General features: G+C 37.5%; 1 protein-coding gene across 3 annotated transcripts in view; it reads right to left on the reverse strand.

Moving 5' to 3' along the window:
* Nucleotides 1–158: 158 nt before the first annotated feature.
* PRMT8 (protein arginine methyltransferase 8) overlaps nt 159–19762 on the reverse strand; it is a 58123-nt gene continuing 38519 nt past the window's right edge. For all 3 annotated transcript variants that reach the window (XM_036381153.2, XM_036381159.2, XM_036381146.2), the window contains 7 exons: nt 17324–17387; nt 14115–14257; nt 13644–13731; nt 10437–10552; nt 5815–5965; nt 3430–3551; nt 159–1614 (listed from right to left, as the gene is read on the reverse strand). In XM_036381153.2, the coding sequence (XP_036237046.1) occupies nt 1531–1614; nt 3430–3551; nt 5815–5965; nt 10437–10552; nt 13644–13731; nt 14115–14257; nt 17324–17387 (768 nt within the window). In that variant the 3' untranslated portion in view covers nt 159–1530. The remainder of the gene's footprint in view (nt 1615–3429; nt 3552–5814; nt 5966–10436; nt 10553–13643; nt 13732–14114; nt 14258–17323; nt 17388–19762) is intronic.

The following is a 19762-nucleotide window of genomic DNA, read 5'->3' on the forward strand; positions in this document are numbered from 1 at the left end:
TACAGTTTAATTTCAGTCTACATAGATACCATTTGATAAAATCCCCAGATCATATTCTTAAAACCATTAGAAAATGGAGGCACTGTACAGTTTCTGTGGAGGGAAAATCAATAGAAACAGGTTTCTAAAAAGCGAGAAGTTGACAAATACTGGCAAAATACATCTTCAAGTATGCTTTATTTGCAGGTGATTAAAAATATTTTTAGGCAAAAAACTAGTCAATCTTATCCAGTACAAGATAGAACATGATTTAGTGCCCAATGCAGACGGACCGGAAAATGTGTCGATAGGACTGGTGATGCAGTTGTTGATGAATTACACATGATTAAATGGCCCACATTCATATAGTAAAAAGACCTGATACATACATATGAGGAATTATAAGCACTTAATATTTTAACAATAAGCAGGAGATTTGGTACAAAAAACAAGGGACTCAAGGGGACGGGAAAGCTACAGACATCTTAGTAATATCAGAAGCCATCGACATTTTTTTTTAAAGACATTAACTTGCTCCTGCAAATTACTGCACTCTTGATAATAGTATTTGCAATTTAAAACTTATCTAAAACATCACCAAAAGGTAACACGAATTCCTATTTTTTAAAAATTATTTTGTATTAAGAATTTTGCAAAGAACTGAAATATGGCATGGCCAAGAAGCATGAATTATCCACCATTTCAGAGACTTTGCATTCATCACATTTAAATACTAGGTGTCTGATTTCTGAAAGTCTCATGCAAAATCCAGCTATAAAAACTCACCACAGAATATTTTCAAGGATAAAAAGCTAATGTTTTTTAAAGCTCTGACAGACATCCAGTTGTGAAGGTGAATTTCAAAACTAATGGTCCACATTTTCAGAGGACATTGAAAAATATAGTTGTTGAACTTCCTGTAAATGCCCAGCTCTTATCTACACTTTGCATGGAATATTTACCAAAGCTATAACATTGGACAGTTAATGGAATATATCACTGCCTAGACTAGCGCCAGAGGTAACATCAGTATCTCTCCATAACTGCGTAATGAGAATTAAATAATCACAAAACAAATTCCTATTATGAAATGACTTTTTTTTTCCTCATGTACAATATATATATATTCATTTATATTGAATATAAGTCCAGTAATACTATCACAGTAATGTGCTGTAGTAGTCTTTCATAGTGAGAAAACTGCCCTAATCATCTTTAACATGCAAAGCTTGGAAGAACCAGAAATTCACAGTAAGTAATACAATTTGTATATGCATCTTCTGCCATCCTAAAGTTAACCAGAACACTCAAGACTGTTGCTTATTTTTTTTTTCTATGTTTAACAAAAGCTACAGTTCTGTATACTGTACATTCACAGTGGGATCCCAGCCCCCTGTACTATCTGCAAGAAAGATCAGGTTACCACCCTCCATCAGAGTAAACATTCTAGTATTTAATATAATAATCTTGTGATCAGTTGTTCCTAGCTTGAAGCTCAGCAGTTCAAGACTTGATAAAATTCTCCTTTTCATCTCTCTGCGAGGTTTCTTGCTAACGCATTTTGTAGTCATTAGATACTGACATTTCACATAGCTGTCCTTTAAAATCCAAGTCTACTGTGAAATCCAGGTCACGCTGTAAAAAGATTTAAATGCAACATGTAAGTAAGACCATAAGTTTACCGTATTAATTCAGTTATCATTGCTTGGGTTGAAAAGACCAGCAGATTCAAGAGATTCCTGTGGTGGTTTCTAACTTCTGGTTTTAAATGGTGCTAACACTGAGAAAGCAGGCTGTAAGATGTTTAATAGCATTCACCATACAATCTGTGCTTAGGTCCTATTTCTATACTCTTCCTGAGGTGGATTTAATGTCCTGGTTACTTCCTGGTTCAGGAAGATTCTGAAATGCTGTTATCATACGTATCCTATCAAAATTTTTATCTCCCATTGAGATGTTCTTAATTTAGGCTAAAGGGCTTTCCCACTAGGGGGTTGTTCCAGAATAGATCTAGTAAACTTCCCATTGTACAGTCATTATAATGACACGTCTTATAATGTCTTATAACGACACCTTTTTAGGGAAGAGGCACTACACAGCCCTACAGAAAGAAGCTGTGTCTATGCAAGCTTTTGAAAACCTCCATGTTTCAGAAGAACAAAGCATCTGCAAATCCTTTTGAACCGAGGTGGTCTCTCTGTCTTATGACAACTATCAAGAGTATTTTTATTTTAGCACCCAAATCTGCATTCAGGTGCTTACTGTTGTGTGAACAAATTTGAGATATTTTATTCATTTTTCCCCTCACTGAAAATTGATACAATCAAACCAAAAGAAAATATTCCAGTCCCCCTAGGACAACATAAGGGTGGGGACACAGATTATTTTCCTCTTGCAGCAAGTAGCCTCAGGGATGAATGTGTTTGTTTTAATGCCAAGTTTATTTTGTGTTTATTTCTCCCTCTGTATCAACACTACCACATCTAATGTGTGTTTGGTATAAAAATGGAAAAGCAATGAAAAAAGGGAAGACAATGAAATGTTAAGATTTGTTGCAGTTAACAAATGCAGTTTTTCAACAATTACAACTGCATACGTGGATAACAGGTTATTTTAACTGCTGTTTACTGTAACAGAAAATGAAGAGATACTGCTGAAGATTTTTGGCAGACAATGGTCCAGTGTTTCTCCCAGAAGCCATAATTCTCATGTTTTGTTCTACCCAGCCATAGGTTGTCTAGCAGACTGTGTCTCACAGTCTCCTTACCAGTTAAAAGAAGCACAGAGGGATTCAGCCCATAGCAGGGAAACTGAGGAAGTTTTCAGCAGTCATGGTAGTGTGATATCCATCATGATTTAGCTTTAGTCTTAAATAAAGCATCTGAATTTTCTATGGAAAGGAACAATTTTTAAACAACCCTTTCACTCAATTAGTGAGTTCAAGTACATTCGATCAGTGAGTTCATACTGGCATTCCTCTGAAATGTGTTACTTAATTTCCTGTTGGACTGTCCTTGGGCACTGAGTGGCAAATCACTCAGTGCCCATAGATGTGGAACTGAAGTACTTACTCTTGATCACCCTGTGTTGGCAGAAGGGATCTTTCCACTGATTTCAGTGACACTGTGAAAAACCCCTTGCCTGCTTGCATCACAAAGTGTGAGTAAAGCTGATTGCAGAGGGCAGCTGACTCAGTGATGTATCTGAATCCTTTCTCACTTTCCATGCTAGCCTGCTTGCAGGCTGACTCCTGTAACTTCTGATATTCTAAATCATTAGCATGCTTTACCATTGCTGTCATCAGCTTTGGTGAGGCTGTGACTGGAGCTCTTCCTAATAAACATGAATGCCTTTAGCATGCTCATTGTTTTACTCCTATGCATTTTCTTTATTGCTGATCATACCTTGTGGTCAGTAGAGGTGGAATTAGGATCAGGGATGCTGACTTACCACATTTTTTGCATTTGGTTTCATGGATATAGTCCCATAGATTTCTTCTCCTCGTCTCACAGTTAAATAGTCCTCCAAGTAGAAGACAGTTTGCTTCCAGTGAGTATAAGGAGCATCAGGTGCTAAAAATATATATATGGGTATCACTTATTGAAATTTCTTAAATGCCTTGCAAATCAAATTATTACTTGGAAACAATTAGGAAAAATCCTTTCTTTTCATAGAATACTTTATGTACTATATTAGCAAATATGCTTTAGAACACAATTCTGTTGGCTGTCTGGGAGTTGTCTTCCAATTTTTATGGAATGTGTGAGATGCGAATCACACCCAGCAAGAAAGATTCCACAAAAAGGGTTACAGGGCAGGATAGGCACATTTTTATGCTTTTCTTTCAACCCACACATGTTCAAATTGGGAAAATCTTTACCACTAAGTGCTTTGAATTTCAGAAATCAAAATTTGTTCAAAAAGTAATGATACAAAAGCATGAATGAAAGGTCCATCAAAAATTATTAATCACAGTGCTGCAGATGAAACATTTGACTAGTGATCCCAAATGAGCAAATTTTTTAGTTTCCAGGATAGAGTGGATGAAAGGGCATTTGCACCTCTTTTGGGACTATTAAAAGGCATTTTGAGCAATTTGCCAGAGATGGAAACTGGTCTAAATTAATTTCTAGTCTTGCTTAGCAGAATCACTTTGATGACCCTTTGCTATTTCAGGTTTTTAATTTACTTCTTTGGTTCTATTTCTGATTTAATTTCAATCTTTGAGCAGTGCCTAATGAACTTGTATTGGTCACTTTTTGTTCCTACCTTTCTTGTAGTGAAGGGCATGTAGGAACCTAAGAATAGCTGTAGGAGCTCAAAGACTTCCTAACTTGGCAAAAAAAGCCTCTGATAAATTTATTTTACTTCTATTTGTATCCCCCAGTCACATGAGGTCACTGTATGGTATCATTATTAAGACTTTAATAAAATAATGATTTTATTTCCTTTCAGCATCAATGTTTCAAAAAAATTACTTGGCTTTGAAAATTGTTTGTGACTGGGGAAATACTGATGCTTTTTTAAAAAACTGACAGGACAGGAATTTTTAACTCTTTTCTAAAATTCTAGAATCAGAAGACCTATACAAACCAACCTTTTTCAGAAACTGTGCTGGAAAATTGGTATCATTGAAAGGAAAAGGATTTTACCAGATAAATTCTGTCTATGTGTCCAGACAGTTTTAATGACTGTTAATCCCAATTGTTAAATGAGATATCTTCTTGTAGGAGTTCTGATCCAGACTGTTTACCATTTGGACATGGCTGTGCAAAATTTCTAACTGAAAACATGTCAGACTAAAACGAAATTGAATTTATATTCTAAGTCATAACTGCTGCCTTGTACACACCCACATAGTTGTGCACATGCCCTTGTGTAGGGCCATGTTCCCTAGAAAAGCCTGACATACCTAGAAACTTGTGCCCTAACAACAGGGGGTGTGTGTGATGCAGGCCCAGGTGTCCAAGTCCACCCCAAATTAAACACTTATTCATAATTTATAAAATACATAGCAATGAAGCAGTGTTTTGACATGTCCTACAAACTGGTGAATTTTACTGAATTCGTGCAGCTTTGCCAACAGACACCAGCTGAGAATCTTTACCAGTCTTCTAGACAGTGGTGATCTTCAGCAGCAGATGGCCAAACAACCTTTTTATGGAGTAATTCTTCTGCACCTACCATATCATGATAAACTGAACAGAGGCAGAGAAACACTTCACCCTCCTGTCTACACAAAGGCTGTCTGCAGGATGAGGTTTTTACATTTATTGCAAAACTCTCTGGTTTATTCAGTCTGGTAAACCATGCCTTAAGGGAATGGAGTTATTCCTTTAAATATCTGCTCACCAAGGCAAGTTAGTGTTTCACATCTGGGTTGTTAGAGACAACTCACATAATCAGTATGTGTCTTTTTATAGCTTGGAAAAAATGGTAGTTTTGTTCTAGGCTCTGGGGCGAGCTTTGTTGGGTTTTGGATTTGGGTAAAACTAGGATGCAGAGCTGCTATTTCTCTCTGAGCTGATAATTCTCTGTCTAATCTGAGAAACTTGACACAGGATTTAGATATAACTGGTGAGGGACATAAATTCACAGGTCATAATTCCTGCTGAGCTCAAAGCTTGATAGCCATTGTGAAATTCTGCCTCTGTTTCCACAGAATTCCTATAAGCAGTTGTCGTTTCCCTATCCTGCTCACCTCCACCAAAATTACAATAATTTTTTTCACTGAAATTCAAATGTGGTGGTACATCAAACCTTCCTGTACCATCTAACCAGCAGCACTGATAGACTGATAGCAACAGATATGAAATTAAAAGAAATATAGATTACCTGTAGAAAATCCCATCTTCTTGTGGCACTTTGTAAATTCAATATTAAAATAGGTGACCAAGGCATGAATGTAATCATTGCGTTGAATTTGGAGGCAGAATGCAGAAGTAAATTCCAATTCTTCAGTCTTCACTGTATAAATATCTACTTCCTGTTTGGAGGAGAGATAAATGACATTTACATGCAGATGTCTGTGACTCTCAGGTTAAGTGTTAAAATGAGGTACTTTAGTATTTCATTTAATGATCAGACACAAAGATGACTGGCAGCTTTTAAAAACTGTAAGAAGTCAGAGGTATATTCTAATAAACCAAATAATGAGCAAATGAGGCAGTTATCTGACTAAGCTGACAGAGAGGACACTCATTGAAGAGTGTGTGTTCTTGGGAATGGCAGGGAGGGGCTGTAGGAGCTGGGGAAAATCAGGGTGAAAAGGTGCTCTGATAAATACAGGTAGATGTTGAAATGGATATATAGGTCCAGTTCAAGATCTTTTATCATCAGGGACTGTCAGCATGAGGAAAGATGCCAGAGTTGGGTTTTTAATAAAAATAACCTTATTTGTTTTTGCATCTCTGGAAAGGAAAGTGATTTGACAGTGTCAAGCAGTCAAAACATTTGAGGCACAAAAGGAGCTTTCTTTTTGATAGTGATGCTTTCTAGTTCTGTTTCAGGTAACTGATTTCAAACAGTGGGCACAGAGATCTTGCTCTTGAACAAGACAAATTATGTCAATCATACTATGGCTTGATTGCAGTAGTTGGAAGGGACAATGTAGTCTTCAGGATTGCTTATTTCCATCAATATTTAAATCCCACTGTTCAAGGCTTAAACTGTGTTTTTCAGATGGATCTGATTTTCCCAGCTAGGTACTGCTTTTATCTAGGTTGTTTCCAAAAGTTATAGTGATGATAGGGAAGACGGTAAGTCTGAAGTACTATTCTAATGCTGTGGGAAATGTATGCACTTTCTGGTACCTTCATTACTCATTCTCATTGCTCTGGTACCCTTATTGCTCATGCACACAGGGAAACAGAATTTTTGTAGGCAGAAATCCCAATTTTCTCTACCAGCTGAAGTCAGGAATTGTGTCTCTGACCTCACCAGCATTTCTTAGGACTTGCACTACAAGAATGGAGAGCAGAGTCTATACTGCCCATTAGAGGGCTCTTTTAGCCTCTTTTAGGGTGCATTAGTGGGCTCTTGTAGAAATTGCCTTCTGTAATCTAAGGTAGGACTGCAAAAAGAAACATAGGAAGATGCAGCCATATTTCAGTTACTGAGGTCTTTGCATGGACCATATATGTGTTTCTGAGACTTGGAAGACTTATAGGGAGATGATTTAAGCAAGCCATAGCTTTGGCCTGTCTGGTTAACATTATTGTTCAAGAACAACCATAATAAAAATTATTCTACTGCATTGTAACGACACCCTGAGGCATTAGTGTTTATCCTATGTGACCTATGCATATAACTGCATATGCAGTTTTTTTTAAACTGTCATTTAAAGCTGTGATAACCTTAAAATGTTTTTGGCTTTTCCCCCTCAAGAGAGTGTAAGAAAAAAGCATGGTAGGAATGAGAACTTCTGAGGTCTCCTGGCAGAGTTCCACAGCAGCCTGCAAAATTTGCTTTGCCAAGCTAAACTGGACTGGTGGGTGATAGCTGCAGACTTCTGTAATTTTTGGTGTCTTTTTAGTGATCTCACTGTGGGGAAATTGGGACTTAAGTGTAGTGGTGAGGCACTTAAAAGGGAGCTAGCTTCCTCTCTCTGAGCTGTGTTTGCTGTGCAGGGTAAAGTGGAATCAAAAGCACTAGGAAATATTTTCATTAGAGAAGTCAGTAGAAATTTCTCCAAAACATTAAACCGATATCCTAAATAAACTGTTGGTCATTTCTTCAGTCCTTTTATTTTAGGACAGAAATATAGCTTTTATACAACACAAGGTAAGAGACATTTTTTATTAATTAATATAATTCTAAGAATGGCCAAGTCTGGTTTTGGTGATCTCCTTGAATTGTACTCTGGCAACCATACATTCTTATATAAAATGGCAACACTCATTACAGCTAACTGCACAGGAGACAAATGATAGAAACTGGAGTTAAGGTTGCTTCTAGAGTGCCATGGCACCTCTTTCCTGTTCTCCTTCCCAGACAGTCAGGTTACTCAGCTAGGACTTTGTGAGCATGGAAATAAGCTAAATGTGCAACTCTCGGTGGATGTCCAGGTTTGATGGAGTTCTTTCATTTGTTTGTTTGTTTTTGGATCAGAGAAGAAAACACAACTGTTTTACTAAGTATGAAACAAACTTTTCCATCTTTTTGGGCAGTGTTACTGAAAGCAGTAGGCCCCCAGCAGGACACCTGTACACTTATTCCTGAGTTCACTTATTGATTCTGGTGGTTTGAAGATGCTTTGTTCTCACTACTCTCCCTGGCTGATTTGCTGTGGATGTTAAACACAGGACTCGTATTTGGCGGGACAATTCCTGTGTCCCTCAGATGTATTTAAGAGATCATGCAAAAGAGAATGGCTCTCACAGCAGAGAGGACGCTGCATTTCCTGCATGCACCACCCCTAGTGCCCCTGTGGTCCAGTGCCTGAAGCTCCTTAAAGCATTCAGGACTTGAGTTACACCCACTTTCTGAGGAGTAAAAAAGAGGAAACTTTACTCAAGTCTCCAGCATGTCTGGGAAGTACCATGGCTACACAGCATGCACAGTTGGTGTCTGATTTTGCTGATTTTGTAGAACCGTTAAGAGCATCTAAATTAAAATTGAATAATTGAAATAACTGCAGAAGCACAAGGCTCTGACTGGTCTCTGAGGAATGTATCTAGTGACTGGTCCATCCAATGACTAATGTAGAGAGAACCCAGACTCATCTGGTAGGCACCCTAAATTAGCTGGCTTTGGGTTGAATACAACCCTAAAAATCCCTCTGTGAATCTAATATGAACAAGCTGTGCTATCCAAAAGTGCTGTAATAAAACATTTGAATAATTAAACATTATGGCTTTGTTTATTCTCAAATGTTTTCTTAGGCTAATATTATTCTCTGAATTCACAAATATTTTCAGGAGGAAAGAAACGCATTTTATATAAATAAACCATGTGCAAAAATAAATTAAATTTAAAAATATATAACTACAGAGTCTGTTTTTCCTGCTTTCATATTGCTATCTTGAAGATAAATCTCCCTCCTTCATGCTTTTCGTTGACAATTTTCTCTTTGCTTAGTGATCGGTTTGTCTGATTAGCGACTGATTCTGGAATGGAGGGTGGTTTATGCTTGTGTACTTATTACCTGCTTTGCTCTCATGGTGCCTCTACATGGTACAGCACCATTCAGTTTATGGACAAAAGATGTCAAAACTAAATATAAAACCAGAATAGAAACATTTGGAAAATTGTTGTCTGTCATCTTAAACGAAATTACTTTCAAAGACCTTCTAAATAAAGTGTTGGATCTGCACTTCAATTAAGGGCGTGCAGCTTTTTATTCCAGAGCAGCTAAACCATTTTGGTCCCTGATCTCTTTCTCTCTGGACATATTTCATAGAGTCTAAATAGCTGTTTCTTTTGTGTGTGCTGCAATTGTAAATCGCTCTGGTTGAGGCTGTTTTCAGGCACAGCCATCTTGTGTTCCCCTCAGTGCAGATGGACTGTGCATGCATCCGTACTCATGCAGAGTTTCTGCCTCTGTTCCTTTTTGCTGCTTTCAGTAAAGGTTTTGCAGACTGGAGGCACGGCTTTCCCTTTTGCATATAGGAATAGTTAATGCTGTGTTTTTCACTGGCAAAAAGTTCAAGGGAAAAGATAGAACTGATTCTTTGGGATAAATGAGCTCTTGGATTCATGGACCTGCTACTACCAGTGCTATTGATGCAGACAGCCTTGTTCAGGACAGTTGTTCCACATGAGGATTCCTTCACCTGAAGGGAATTTTAGGGCTTTCAAGTGTTCCTGCAGGCAGTTCCTTCATTGTTAACATGATCTTGTGAACAGGGTTTAGTGACCTCTCTGTCTCATGTAGAGCAGGGTACCAGTTAAAACTCTGGGTGCAGATGTTGGGGCTAGAGAGAATTCTATATAAGGCTAAGAATTAGGAAGTTAGAGAAATAAATTGAGTTCCAGTTCTGATCACATGTTCTGCACTTAATTATTTCATCATCAATTCAGAACTGATGCTTAAGACTTACTGCAAACAGAATCATTTACCCCTTCTCCTCAGCAGTACTCAATCAGTAATTTCCAACCTCTATTTACTAAAAGGCAGGGCAATTCAAATACATATCTAAATATACCGTGTCTCTCTTCATCCAGTATTTGCACATGTAAAATTTGTAAGACACTAAGAGCATCTTGCTTTTGGGAATTCCATAAGAAATCAAGGTATCAGTGTTCATGCTCAGGTCATGTGACAATATTGAGCATGTGAAACATGCAAGAACTGGCTAATCTAACACTGCACAATTCTCCTTCATAGTGTGGCAGCATTCTGCAATGATGCCTTCTGCAGCTGCTTCAAAGCAAGCCAAACATAAGCAGCAGGTCCCAAAAGAACCCTGCAGTTAGGTGTAAACAGTCACAGTGAGGTATATTCAGAATTACCAAACCTTTATTAAGCAGGCGTTGGTCACCACTTGCTTTGGATCTACTATGTCCACCAAGGGCTCCTTCATGGCAACATCCCTAATACAGGTCATGTCAAAGCCGTACACATTCTCCCACCCTGTCGGTGCAAATGGATTTGTCAAAGTTAGCAGCAATAATAGAAAATATTTTTTTTGCTTCTCACAAAGCATTTTTCTTTTGAAAGAATTTCTACCATCCCCTAATTTTCAGATGTCTCCTTCAGCTCTTTGCTCCCTGCCCCAGCTGTCTATGTCATCATTGCTATTTTACAGATAATGCAGTTCTGGCAAAATAAGCCCTCAATGTACATCTTTGAACAAGTGGCCCTTATTTTTTGGTGTCTCCAAAACTGTTTTATATGAGATTTGTCAATGATTTTTGTGGCTTTAGATGCTTGTGATTGTTGCCCAAAATCATCTGATGCCAGGCTGAGTGTTGGGGTTGTTTTTGTTGTTGTTGTTTTGTTTTTTTTCTCATAGATTGCCACTCAATTGGCAGTTTACATGCTCTTTTGATTATTTAAGTAGTTTTAGTTTCAGCAAGTAAATTACTGGCAGGAGTAGAATTGCAGGTGTGTTTCAATAGTTGGGACTCCAGGTTTAAATCTGCACACATCTCATGACAGAAAAGCAAAACGTTCACTTTGAAAAGATTTAAAAGCCATGCCAATCCTCTATATTTGAATTGTTCTTCTGAGTGTTCTTATAGATGCTTCTTATCATATTGAGGATTTTTTGCACAAAATGAAAACATTGAAAAATGAAGAAGTACACTGGCTTTGCTTTTAACTTTGCTTAACAAAGTGAAAACAAGAACCGTCAAACAAGTGAAATCTTTGTCTTCTGAAGCATGTAAGTCAAGGTCCATTCAGTGCTTCATCTCAAAATCTAAACTGAATTCCATGAGTGTTATTATAAATGGCTTGAGCAAAAAACAAAGTAAACAGATAAACACATTTGTGAGCATGTTTGAAGTGTCTCATTTTTTTCAGAGCATAGCATTTGAGCTATTGGGGTTTCCAGAGGAGTATGACAGAAAATGTCATGTGATATAAAAATCTGCATATTCCTAAATTGGAAAAACATGGACATGAATGATTCTTTGATATCTCTTTATTATCTCTTTATTGGGTTGTGAATTTCTCAACATTTCAGGGGAGCTGAAACTTTTGTTTCAGGCATCATGAGTGTGTGAGAACTTCAGATTACATTTTAAAAAGTCATATATTTTTATGTGATTACTCAGAAAAGATTAACTAGGAAACCCTGAAGAAACAATTTATTAATTCTTTATTTATTATTGAGGCATCTATAATTTACTGCACATCAGCCCACATGGGATACCTTTGAAATATGTGGCCCAATCTGTCTTAGCGAGAGAGCTGTCACAGGAGGTAAAAAATAAAATTATATGTTTTACATTTTGCAGTAAATCAGAGTAATTGACTGTAGTAGTATTCTCTGGCATTAATCTTCAGTTGGAAAAATCAGAAGTTAGATTTTTTTAGAAACCTCATATTGCGTTATTTCTTTATCAATATAATGATTCTTGAATGCTCTTTAAAATGCTCAAGTCTGCATCTCATATGAAGACAAGACTCTATCCTCCTTAAGACAGAAAAAGATGAAAAATTGAAATGTAAGGAGACACCATCAAGGACTTATAAATGGAAAGGAGAGACAAGATGGTGGTGCAGATAGTGGGACAGAAATAACTGCAGACACAGAGGTATATAAGGTAAGGGGGGGAAGGGAAATCAGGAGTGAAATGAGAAAGTAAGGTGTCTTAAAGGAAAACAACATTTCAGAAGAGGAAAAACTGACTGCACATTTTTTCACATGGCTCAAAATGAACCAATTTGAAAACAGATGTATTGTCTGTGAGAAAAGAAAAATATCAAAGTCTAGAAATGAAGACGTTCAAAAGCAAAATGAAAGATTTTAGGCCAAAATGGCTCTGATTCCTTTACAGAATGGATGCCTCATACATCCATTTGAATCTGTACATTTTGCAAGGAGTTTAACTGTCAAGGTCATCACATAGCTGAGGAGAAAAATCTAGGCTGTGCTTGAGGGGGAGATATAATCCTTCCTGGCACCTACAGAGACTTCTTGTCACTGCCCCACTGTACTTGGCTCGCTTTTGACTCAAAATAGCAATTTTGACCAACTGGCAGTTCTGTGTATTAGCACTGAATTTGATTATAGAAACACCAAGCCTCTTTTCTGGGAGGAGGTGAGTCAAGGAATGAGGAGTTAGGCATTTTTATTTAAAGGTTGTCTGAACCCACTAATTTAACCCAAATTTTCACATGTATCTTTGGTTAATAAATCTGCTTAGGAATTTTGTGGTTATTTTTTTCCCATAATGGAAAATACCTTTAAGTGAAACTGCTCAGCTTTGAAAAATAAATAAAATCAAGAAATGTTGAAAGGAAAAGAAGAATGAAATAATGTAAAACTTGTTCATTTGATCACAGCAGGAGCCTGGACTAGGTCACTTGTAGATGTCACTAACTACACCAGTTATTCAATACTTCAAGGAAACTCTCCCAACATTTTAAAAGCAAAGGAAATGTCAATTTTATCCATCTATGAAGTATTAAAAACCCCCAAATTAGAACCCTTTCTTAACATATAAGTGAAATTTAAATTTCTGATCCTTATGTTTAATTTAAAAATTCTCACATTAAATGTTTTTTAAAAACTTATACGTGTTGTAGGTTTTTTTTTCTTTTTGACAATCATGGAGATATAATTTTTTTCTAGGTTTATTTCTTCACATGTACAAATTATTTGCATCTTACTACTTTTATGTTTTTGTAATGTTAAAAACAAAACTAAGGGCCTGAATGGCAAAAGAATATTACTGGGCTTTGTGGCTGTTATGATGGATTATATATTTATCAAAACAACAACAAAACTAAATCTCCTTTAATCACATTTTAAGTATAGCTAGAGGTATTAATATAACTCTAGGCAAAGTCTTCATCAGTTTATACATGCATCTCTCCTCAGCGCTCTTTAAATTACTGCAAATTTCCTGAACTTATCAGCAGACCAACATTTTCTCAGAGTTCACATTCATATTGGAATTCTGGCCTGCAAAGAGATCACAGTAGGCTACTGAAAATGAAAGATTTTAGGGAAATAACCACAGAAAAGTGTTACTGGCAGGTGCTTACTCACAGTGAATTTTGAAGTCCTTGTACTGTCTGTCTTCAATTGCTACCACGTACAAAGCAGCTCGGTCTGGAAACATTAGCCCTCCAGGTTTCTGTTGATGAATTGTGGGGAAATGGATCTCGTAATCTATTCACCTGACAAAGACATCACATTTTGAACTGCACATACAAAAACCAGACAAGCACCCCTTGCATGCCTTTATTGTTTTCCTTCAGATTTGCACACCAGCTTTAGCCTTGCAGCCTGCGGCAATGCCATTAGACAGTGTCTAGGCAAACTTGGCAGGCCAGCACTTAATCAAAAGCAAAGCTCTTTCACTGAGGTTCCCTTTGTCATCTCCTCATTAAAGCCTGGGAAATGGCACTTGGAGATGTGAGTGTGTCTCGTTATGGCGACAGTAGGGAAGGGAAAGCTTGTAGTCAGAAAGTAAATGGTGACTGCTCCAGCGAGGAGCACGGCATGCAGAGCACCTACCAGCCACTTGTCTCGTGCGAAGATGACTGTGTTTAACATTGACTCATAGAACAGACAGTAACCCATCCACTCGCTGATGATGATGTCTACTTGATCCACAGGTAATTCAACTTCTTCCACTTTACCTTTAAATATTGTGATTACTGAAAAGAGAATCCAAAGAAATATGTTTCACATAATAAAACACCTGACTAAGATCCTTACTGGTGAATGTCAGGCTGACCTTTTCAATATGATTCTCTTCTTGAATGCCTGTCCATAAGGCATGACTTCATGTGACTCAATGCACTTCACACTTTAAAAACTATTCAGAGTACGTATAATAAATAGCATTTTTAGTAGCAGTATAAAAGGAAAAAAAATATGCAAAAACCAAAGGCCAAACAAAAAACTCCACCATGTCTAAAAACAGCAGAAAAATAGGTCTTACCTGGTTACCTGTATGATCTCATTTTAAAACGCCCTTTAAAATTTGGCAGATTTCTAGATCATTGACCAAGTATAGCAAAGAATCCACTTAGAAGTATTTAAACATCTCTGCAGATTTACACACTAATGCTTGAATGTTGGGCCATATTTAGTTCAGTTGTAACAAATAATTTTGTTTTAGGACCACTACACAAGTCATCACTCATTCCCGCTTAAAAAAAAAAAAGAAATCCTATTTACAAATGTATTTTTGGCTTGTGCTAGATAATTTTCAGTGTATGTTTCTCTCATGTTTTTATTGCTTGTTGCAGTGGATAAAGTCTCATGGTTCTGGATTCTTCCTTGAAAAGGTAACAGATGCACTTGAAATTTAGGAATTAGGTGAATATTTTACTTTCCATTACTAATTGATAAGATTACTTCACTACTCTTAATTAATGGCAATTTTTAATGACAGCAGTTTTTATTGATGAAATGGTCAACATTCAGTTTCAGAAAAAATGAAGGTAATTTAATTTAATTTCATTTCATTTAATATAACTTAGCTAGAACTAGGTTAGCTGGCTGAGTCTGGAAGCGTTGTTTGTCTGGAAGGGTTGAATGATTTATAGAACTCAGCCCAGGGAAAAGGAGGTTTTGTCTTTCCCAAATACATGCAGTACTAGTATTACTCTAACCAGATGTGGCCACTTTATTTGCATAGCAAATTTTTAATCCAAACTGGCCCCCTAAGAAATTTGGAACACTCTGACTCAGACTGGTACCACAAAGTATCAGCTGTAAGAGGAACCTGACTGGAAAAGAGCAGAGTTCTCCTCTCTTTGCCATTATTTAAACTCATTTCTTTCACAGTTAGTAATTCAACAGTTCATCTCTTGTTATACTGAAGAATTTTCATGTCTACAAGCTCCAGCCATGAGTTCTCTTTAGTTCTCTTTTCTCCCAAGAACTTCCACTGCCCCAATTCTTTTGGAGTGAATTTTAGCACTGTTGACATCTGCCAGAGTGACACACCTGGCTTTGAAGCCCCCTGCTTACACCCAGAACAGTCACAGTGTAAGCAGCAGCAGCATTACTGGTTCCTCCCACCTCCCTTCACTTCATAAGGCATCATGTGGGGACAGATCATGCTGTCCCCAGATGTATTGCATGTATCTGTTCTGGAAGCAGTGGGTTTTCCCTTGGTTCAGCCCCTTTTGCTGACTCCGCATTGCTCAAAACATTTGGGGGGGGGTGGGGAACAGAAAATTTCCATAAGCAACAAGATCCTTTGGCTCAGTACCTGGCTGCATTAAAATAGAAGTGAATGTGGGTCAGTGTGAAGTGCGAAAGGGTAAATGTTGGTTCAGGTGTGCAGTTTGCAGACCAAAGGGAGGGGGCTCTGCTCCTGCCTCCACAGTTCCCCAGTGCCTTTCTCCTTGTAGAAACAGGAGGAAAAAGCAGAGATAAAAACCTTCTGCACCTTCTGGAGAACACTGGAACCTTCTAATGTATTCTGACAATGGTTCCTTCACACACAACTCCTCTGCTGGAAATCCAAACACGAATTGATCTGCGGTGTGCTATTTGTGTCTCTAGCCAATGAAAGCTGTTCTGGGAACGCACAGCCTCTGCATCCAAGGTTTAGGACAACCACAGAGGTCACACCTCACTGCTTTAGTGCCTTATCCCCAGTGTGGAAAGAGTATTTTCTGCTCCTTTGCTTCCTCCTTTTCCTGAACCAAGAGTTGCATAGGCTGGCTGGCCCCCTGGTATCCCACACCACTGCTGTTTCACACCACAACACCTGAATGCTCGTGATGTACAATAAATATTCCTCCCAGAGAGCTTGGGGTAGCCACAAGCTGCCAGTGACAGCAAGAAAAATCAGAGCAGATGTGAACCAGCACAGAAACTCATTCCTGCACAAGTGCAGGCAGAGCATCAGCGCAGACACAGCTGAAAGTCGGGGCACTGGGTACAGCCCAGCCATGACCTGCTCTGCAGCAAAGGCAAGCTAGCTCTTCACAAAAAAGCACTTTTAAACAGGAGCTGTCTCGCGGCCTCAGTTAAAAAAAGACTGACTTTTTAGGTTGTTACAAAGATATCTTGAGTGCTGTGATTTGGAGGAGGATTGAAGGCATGAAATAGAACTTGTTGGGGATTATTTTTTGCTAAGGGTTTTCAGCAGCTTGGGGTTACTTCTAGGTTTTTGTTGGTTTTTGATTGTTGTTTTTTTTAATTTAGAGTTTCCACATACTTGGAAATTTCATCAGCTTTCTTTTCAATCAGAAAAGAAGTTTTATATGATATTTTTGTTTTATGATTTGAACATTTTCATTTGTGTGAGTGTGCGTTTTGGTAAGGTTTTGAAAAAAGTATTTTCTTAAAGTGGGGAGTCAGAAAACTTAGCAAAAAATTTTTGCTTTAAACCTTATCTCAGTTTGAATGTCAGTATGGGTGTTTGTATTTCTATTCTGTTTAAAAGAGAAGGTGGAATTCTAATGGCAGAATTAATTTCATAAGTTCAGTTCTAATATAGGGTCTTCCTTCTGCTTTGCTAAACCAAACTTCGCATTGATCATTTCTATTTCCTTTTTTCGTCTCCGATAAATACAGAATTCACAGTAATTCCTGTGAAGAATTGTTGTAATGCCTAGAAAGAGGTGTTTAGTTTTGTATTTACGTAAGTATATTCTGCAAAACTACCATTTACATGTAAAACACATAACATACGTTAACCAGAAAAAGCAAAACAGTTATCTTCTCTTTTTCCTGAAAAAAAATTATATATGTCTTACTGTTGTCCAAGTGGTTGGCCTTGATAATTTTTTCTGAGTAGTCAGATATACTTGAGCATTCAATCTAGGAAAAAAAGAAAAAAAGAAAAGCAAGATAAAGAGCAATTTATCTGTTAGAGAGCTCAGCTGTGTGAATGAAAACTACCTACTGAAGGCAGCAAAGACTCTACAAAGCATGTAACCATTGATAAAGAGTAAATCAAACCTGTGGGGAGGATCATAATTAATGATGTTTTAATAATTAAATTGCAGTCTGTGTCTGAGTTAAAGTGGCTCTTGTGGAAATGATTGCTTTAAAAATTATTGAAATGTGAAAAAAGGGGTTTTACCTAGAAAATGTACATTATTAATTATATTTAATTTCTTCCTGATACTACAGAGTATTGCCTCCTCCCCCACAACAATCTGCTGAATGGAATGAATTAGGATGATGCTACATTTCCATATGTATTTTAAAATAAAATACATTCAAACTTTATCAATAATATTAAAATTCAAATATGCCAATACTAGTCTATGCCAAGAAGCAATTGTTTTCTATGTGAAAAATCTATATTCTTTAGAAAAGTTGCTATTCCAAAAGAATGCCATCATTTAACATACAAGAAAGAACTGAAATTTTCTATTTAAAAGAACATCCAGATCTGCGTGGCTTTTTCTCTGAGCAGTTCTGTGCGTTTTCTAGGAAAATAATTACAGAGTGCCTCAAGTTTTAGATTTGCCCTTAAACTTCGTAAAATCTGTGCACTAGCATAAAAGCATGTTTGCAATGACCTCTAATATCTTTTAGAGAAAAACTACATTCCAAGAATCTCTCTGGGTTTTGTGCCCCTTGAAAATCATGAAGGCCAAAGTTGCTTGTAGTCACTGAATCAGTTCCTAATTTACCTCTTCCAAATTTGGCATTAAACAGACGATACTTCTTTGCATAATCCTTGTCTCCCTAATTCCCCTGTGGGAATGTCAAATAGAACTATATTATCTCTAATGAAGTGGTTTATATAGCCAGTGAATCCCATTTAATCTCTAAAAGCTAAATTGTGCTTGACCTCTGAGACAGCACTCACAGATGGCAGGACAGCAGACGCAAGGACACACAGATCCTTTATTCTTTTTATATTGTGCATGAAACAGACATAATAGCAGTCATAATATCAATCCCAGGCCCCATAGGAGCACATTGATTCTGCTTAGCTTGCCTGCAGATGTAAACCATTCCTAAAATGTGTCTCAATGGCCTGAGCATAAACCAAAACTGGCTTGTGGAAAGGAACACCTGAGTGCCAGTCCAGAGAGTTCAAGGAAGAAATCCTTCAGGGTGAGTGACATCCTTTGGCTCCATCCAGGTTCTTCCCTTACTGTAAACTGTATGGACTGTATGCCCTGTCTATATTACTGCCATTATACTCATTTTCCCTGTCTTTATTCACATCTGTCTGGTATTTTCAATTCCATTGCCCATTTTGGAAGGTTTTTAAATAAAGCAGGCGTAGGTAGGTGTTTGGAGGTTGCTTTCCAAACTTTCTAAAGAACAAGGTGCAAAGAAATAAAAAGTTCTCTCTCATGAAGTTTCCAAAAATTAGTTTCACATGCAAAGAAGCAAAAGAATAAAACCCCCCAACATTTAAATGTTTCATGAAGGAATACATATTTCAGAAAAAAACTTGCTTTAGGGTGGCTAAAGCTATTCATCTGCATTTTGAATTGGACTCTATACTGTGGTTGAATTTTATTTTAAAAAGCAACCCATTTCAGAAAAAAGAAAACTGAATTCTGTAGGTGAAGAAATAGAGGAAAAATTGGTGTTGTCAGATTTTTTTTCTCAGTTTTCTTTCAAGTCAGTGATCTGCTCAAATCTGCCCTATTTAGCAAAGCATTTGGATTTTATGAAAAGCACATGTTCCAATAAAGAAAGTCTGTACCTGAGTTTATAATCACAGAATCATAGGACAGTTTAGGCTTGAAGAGATCTTCAAAGGATTGCCCTGATTCAAGTGAAGGATCCTGTTCTTGGCCATGTTGAAAATCACAAGGTTCACACAGGCTCACTCCTCAAGCCTGACAAGATTCCTCTGTGTGGCCTATTTTCCTTCAAGTACATCAGCTGCACAAAGCAGTTTTGTGTCATCTGCAAACTTGCTGAGGGGGAACTCAATCCCACCATCTATTGTCCTTAATGAAGATCTTCATAGCAGTGGTCCCAGCACGGACCCTTGAATTGCTTCAGCTGTATCTGGTTCTGTGTGTGCATATTCACCTCTGCTTTCATTTTACTTCTCAGTCTTCAATCTACTGCTGCAAATGTCTTCTCATTTACTGTGGTCTCTTCCTGAAACAGTCACAAGATCCCCAGATTTCCCATGGGCTGTGTCCTCATCATCACCTTTTTATACAAAGCAGCTGACATCTAACATCAGCCTTCATTTTCTGTGTCTGTTT

This window comes from Molothrus ater, chromosome 2 (assembly GCF_012460135.2).
Source record: "Molothrus ater isolate BHLD 08-10-18 breed brown headed cowbird chromosome 2, BPBGC_Mater_1.1, whole genome shotgun sequence".
In the NCBI taxonomy this organism is placed as follows: domain Eukaryota; kingdom Metazoa; phylum Chordata; class Aves; order Passeriformes; family Icteridae; genus Molothrus; species Molothrus ater.